At 31.3% G+C, this 5,292-nt stretch overlaps 1 protein-coding gene across 1 annotated transcript in view; it reads right to left on the bottom strand.

Moving 5' to 3' along the window:
* Positions 1-5,292, bottom strand: part of LOC107569623 (CUGBP Elav-like family member 5) — a 39,640-nt gene that overhangs the window by 16,789 nt on the left and 17,559 nt on the right. Inside the window, exon 5 of the mRNA XM_016255741.1 lies at positions 2,649-2,793. Within this exon, the coding sequence (XP_016111227.1) occupies positions 2,649-2,793 (145 nt within the window). The remainder of the gene's footprint in view (positions 1-2,648; positions 2,794-5,292) is intronic.

Raw genomic sequence — 5,292 nt, 5'->3', positions numbered from 1 at the left:
CACACACACACACACACACACACACACACACACACACACACACACACTCAGACAGAGCTACAAAGGTCAGTAGGCGGTGAGAGTAAAAATCAAATCAATACACAGAGTGGAAGCTGGGCGAGTGTATGGTGTTATTGTGTATATAAATGTGCTTGTATGTTCACTCAGTATATAACACGGTCAGTGTGGAGAAACGGGGTGTATTATAACACACTCTCTCTTGTGTGGTCCTAAAAAAAACAGTTTACACAACACACCCGTAGTAGTGTGCAGTATGCATGTCTTATTCAGAGCCAAAAACACGCTACACACACTATGAAGTCTGCATATACTGTATAGTGTAGCATTAAAATATAAGTAGCTTTTAAATGTGTTGTTAGTTATACACACATTATATTATTTTAAATATAATAATAATATATATTAATAGTAGTATTATACTATATTATATAATATTATTTCATGTAATATCAATATAATTTGAATTAACTAATATTAGTAAAATTTATATAAAAATAAAAATATAAAAATCTTATATTTTATATACAATATTTCAATATATTATATATTCTAACATTATGTAATTTTATATTATAATATTATTTAATGTAATATGAAGGGCCAAACAGGAAATAATTATATATGAAATCTGTAAATATACATGTAAATTGTCAATAATTGTCAAACTAAATCAGAAAATATATTTATAAATCTGAATATATAAATGTAAATCAGAATATATAGTTATAAGTCTAGATATATATAAGTAAATCAGAGTATATATTTATAAATCTGAATATGACTGAATATGATTTGAATTAAGCAGTAAAAAGATCAATCATTTATTTTATATATAATATTTTAATTAGGGATGCACCGATACTGATACTGGTATCGGTATCGGGCCCGATACTGGTCTCCTGTACTCGTACTCGTACTCGTTAAAATGCCCCGATACCAAACGCCGATACCACACAGCATGTGATAAGCTCCATATTCAAACAAACAAACACCAACAACAGAACAACAGACAGCAGAAAGGAGTTAAGGATGTCTACTACGAAGTATATGTATGCAATGAATATAATGTTAAACATTCAGTATTAACGCCTGGATAGCTGATGTGCGCGAGCTGATTAACAAAGCACACTGAGTGGATTGCGCGCGAGGCAGTGCAGATGCAGCGCAGATGCACGAGTGTTCACATCCAGCTCATCGATTCCCACGGATCAATAGGAATCTCTAGCGCGCTCCAGTCCGTGACACTGATCAGGTGAGGTGGGAGTGAAAGCTGATATTGTGAGCGTGAGATGTGCTTTGATCAACAAACGGAGTGCAAAACTGGGAGACTTACTGCCAGTAAACTGATCTAATGTAACACATGTAACAAAAAATATAGTGACTTATCACTATCTACACACACAACACACCCACACACACACACACACACACACACACACATACACAAACACAAACACACACACAGTACATTAAAAATGTACTTTGTTTAAGAAATAAAGATAATTCTTTACAATAAGGTCTCATTTCTTAACAATAGTTTATGTATTGATTAAAAAGAACTACAAACCTGCAATATATTTTTTTACAACATTTATTAATCTTTGTTAAAATGTTAGTAAATAATTACAACTGAAATACAGCTGAACTGAATTACAAATAAATACAACTGTTAAATATTTAGGTTAGTTTACTGTACATTAAATAATGTCAATACACAGAGCTTTTCATCTGAAAAATGTTTTAGTAAATGATGAAATTAACATTAATAACGTAGAAATATTGGTCATTGTAAGCCAGTGTTATTTCAGTATCATTGTTATACTATATATATACACTGTATATATATATATATATATGTGTGTGTGTGTGTGTGTGTTTGTTGTTTGAAGTAAATTTTAATTTATATTTTCTGTTTTGATGTTAATTTTAGTTAAAGTTTTAGTAATTTTGTTTGTTTTTGTCATTTTTATTCATTTTTCAATTTATTCACATCATGTTTTTATTCATTTTTATTTATTAATTTTAGTTGATTTAGTTTGAGTTATTTCAGTACTTCAAATTAAACTAAATGAAAATAACAAATGTCGCCTTCGCAACTAGCTAAATAAATTACATTTAAGTTTTATTTTAAATAAGTATTTAGTTATTTAAAAAAAAAGAGTTACTTTTTTTTACTTATTTTACTGATTTTTTTAATTTTAAATAAAATAAGTTTAAGCTTTTATATTTTCTTTTATTTCACCTTATTTTATTTCAAGTAATGAAAATGTTTTAATTTTAGCTAACTATAATATCCCTCTTGTAAGTTCATGTTAACTAATGTAGTTAATTAATGTTAATAAATGGAACCCTTATTGTAAAGTGTTACAAAAAATCACTTCATAAGAACTGAATCTGTCTACACAATTTATTTCACACATTTAAGCAGAAGCCTTCTGATCACAATGTTTAAATGAATAATTAACTACCCTACATTTGTTGTGTTGAATATCCACTTTCACAAAGCATTTCCCATTACTGAAGTTTTGAGCAGTTCTGCTACATTTTAGTAAGAAATTTAAGGTGGAACATTTGAGATCAAATTGACACCTAAATGAGATTTTTTTAAGGTTGTGCGTCAGACTCACCTGACACAGGTGTCATCGGGGTGGGCGGCAGGCCGTTCATGTTGAGCGCCCCCACCTGGTGGATCTGTGTCGCTGGAAACGCCACACTGGGTGCTAAATAACCACCGTGAGAAGCCGCCATGATAGCTGCCTGCTGCTGCATCAGCTAAACCAACAAATCAAGAGAGAGAGCGAAAACATTTAACATTACATTAAATACACAAACAGTAAATACACATACCGTAAAATAAAGTGTAACCCACATTACCATGGTATCTTGTTCACAAAAAAGTAGTAGTGTTAGTTATATAACTTGACCCTGTTCGAGATGCTACATGTGTCTGTAGGTTTGATCAAAGTACAATCCTAAAGTGAATTAATGAACACAAATGCACTGTAGCATCGCTAATTACTGTAATTATGTCACTATGGCAACAACCATCTGCAAACACACGAGTTCAAAACAGACGTTATGCTCCTTGGAGTAAATAACAAACGCTGGATCCGAGTCCTGAAATGACCTCATATTGCAAAAATAGATTTTATTCTGGCCAAATAAAATATATTTGAAACACTGTAAATGTACGGTATAAACAGTTCAGTTGAACAGTTGAACTGGAAGTTTTTCAAAAGCTTTCCATATTTTCCAAATGTCAAAATATATTGTAATATAAAATCTTCAGGCTTCAGGGGCAAAATATATTGATAATATCAAAGTGCATTTGAGATATATGTGGAAATGTGGGTGGACTAGAACCAACTTGATCTATTTTCTACTTTCTTCAATTTCTTGAAGTGTATTTTGAAAATATTTCTAGTGATATTACATTATTATAAGAATTGTAATTTTGCGAGACACACACACACACACACACACACACACACACGGTCCATAAACTCAAAATTGTGAGGAAAAAGTCTGAATTGTAAGATTAAAAGTCACAATTACCTTTTTAATTTTTTATTCTGCTGTTTAAACAACAACAACAACAAACAGAATTGTGAAAGAAGCTTCCATAAAAGGTGCCCCCCCCCAAAAAAAGCACATTTGTTTAAGCACATTAAAGAAATAATAATAAATAAAAACAATTTCAGCAAACCCTATAGAAATGTCCAAATAAACGTAACTATTGTACTGAATATCAGTTTCCAGCACTTTAATTCAACACTTGTGCTGATCAAATTCACATGTTAAATAAACTCCCGTCCAGCCGTGAGACACAAAGACGAGCAGAAAGCCTCTGCGATAAACTCATTTACTGTGTGTGTGTGTGTATTTGTGTATGCATCTGCGATTTTATTGAATGCTAATGTGTGCTGAACTCCCCAGGTACTGTGAGGCAATCAGCGCTCCATCATGGGCCAATTATTCGTGTAGTGGCACTGCGAGAGGCACAGCTTCAGCCGCTCACATGGAGAAAAGGAGGACGACACACGTGTTTATGTATGTTTGCGGGGACATGCTGACGTGTTGGGGGAAGGGTTGGGAAAATGGAAGTGTTTGGTGTATGAAGAAATGAGATATCCAAACGGATGACAATAATCACTTGTTTTGCTGCTCAGTCGAAGTGTAGCTGTAGTTTAAACGGTTGGGCAGCCTCAACGTGCAACAATATAAATGTGTCAACTAGTAGAGATCCTGCTGTGGTGTTTACATGCAGCAGACAGCACAGCATGCAGATTCATTTTTTGTGTATTCATTTATTATGAATAATCAGATTTTTGGTAAAAAAAAAAAAAAAAAAAAAAAAAAAAAATATTTCAGTTTTAAGTTTTTTATGTATAGAAGCTCGTTTCTGCTACAGGATGAAAAATAAAAAATGGATGAAAAAATATTGCAACTTTTTATCTCACAATTCGGATAATTTTTTTCTTACAATTCTGAGTTTATATCTAACAATTTGGCCTTTTTTCTTGCAATTCTGAGGGAAGAAAAGAATTGTAAGACATAAACTCAAAATTGTGAGATATAAACTCACAATTTCGGAAGAAAAATCAGAACTGCAAGATATAAATTCAAAATTTGGATTTCTTTCGCAATTCAGCATTTACATCTTACAATTTTGAGTTTTTCTTACCGCCACATAATAAATAAATAAATAAGGTAATCTCACAATTTTTATGTGCAAGAAAAGTCTGCATTATGAGATAAAATGTCACAATTAGCTTTTTTATTTATTTATATATTTTTATCTCATGGTGGAAGGAAGCTTCAACAAGGCTGCATTTATTTAATAAAATATCCAGTAAAATCTGTAATATGGCCATACTTTACTTTTTAAAATAGCTCTTTTCTATTTGAATATATTTTAAAATGTAATTTATTCCTGTGATGCAAAGCTGAATTTTCAGCATCATTATTCCAGTCTTCAGTGTCACACGATCCTTCAGAAAAAATATGCTTCTAATATACTAATTTGCTGCTCAAGAAATATTTTTGATTGTTAGCAATGTTGAAAACATTCGTGCTGCTTCATATTTTTGTGGAAACTGTGATACATTTGTTTTCAGAATTCTTTGATGAATGGAAAGTTCAAAAGAACAGCATTTATTTTAATTCAATTATATGAAATACATTTCCAGCCAAAAATATGAATAAAATGATATATATATATATATATATATATATATATATATATATATATATACACACAGTATCATATAC

Source organism: Sinocyclocheilus grahami, unplaced genomic scaffold (genome assembly GCF_001515645.1).
Source record: "Sinocyclocheilus grahami isolate Dianchi unplaced genomic scaffold, SAMN03320097.WGS_v1.1 scaffold1366.1, whole genome shotgun sequence".
Lineage (NCBI taxonomy): Eukaryota > Metazoa > Chordata > Actinopteri > Cypriniformes > Cyprinidae > Sinocyclocheilus > Sinocyclocheilus grahami.
The sequence above is the reverse complement of the archived record's forward strand: the minus strand, read 5'-3'. Positions and strand labels throughout refer to the sequence as shown.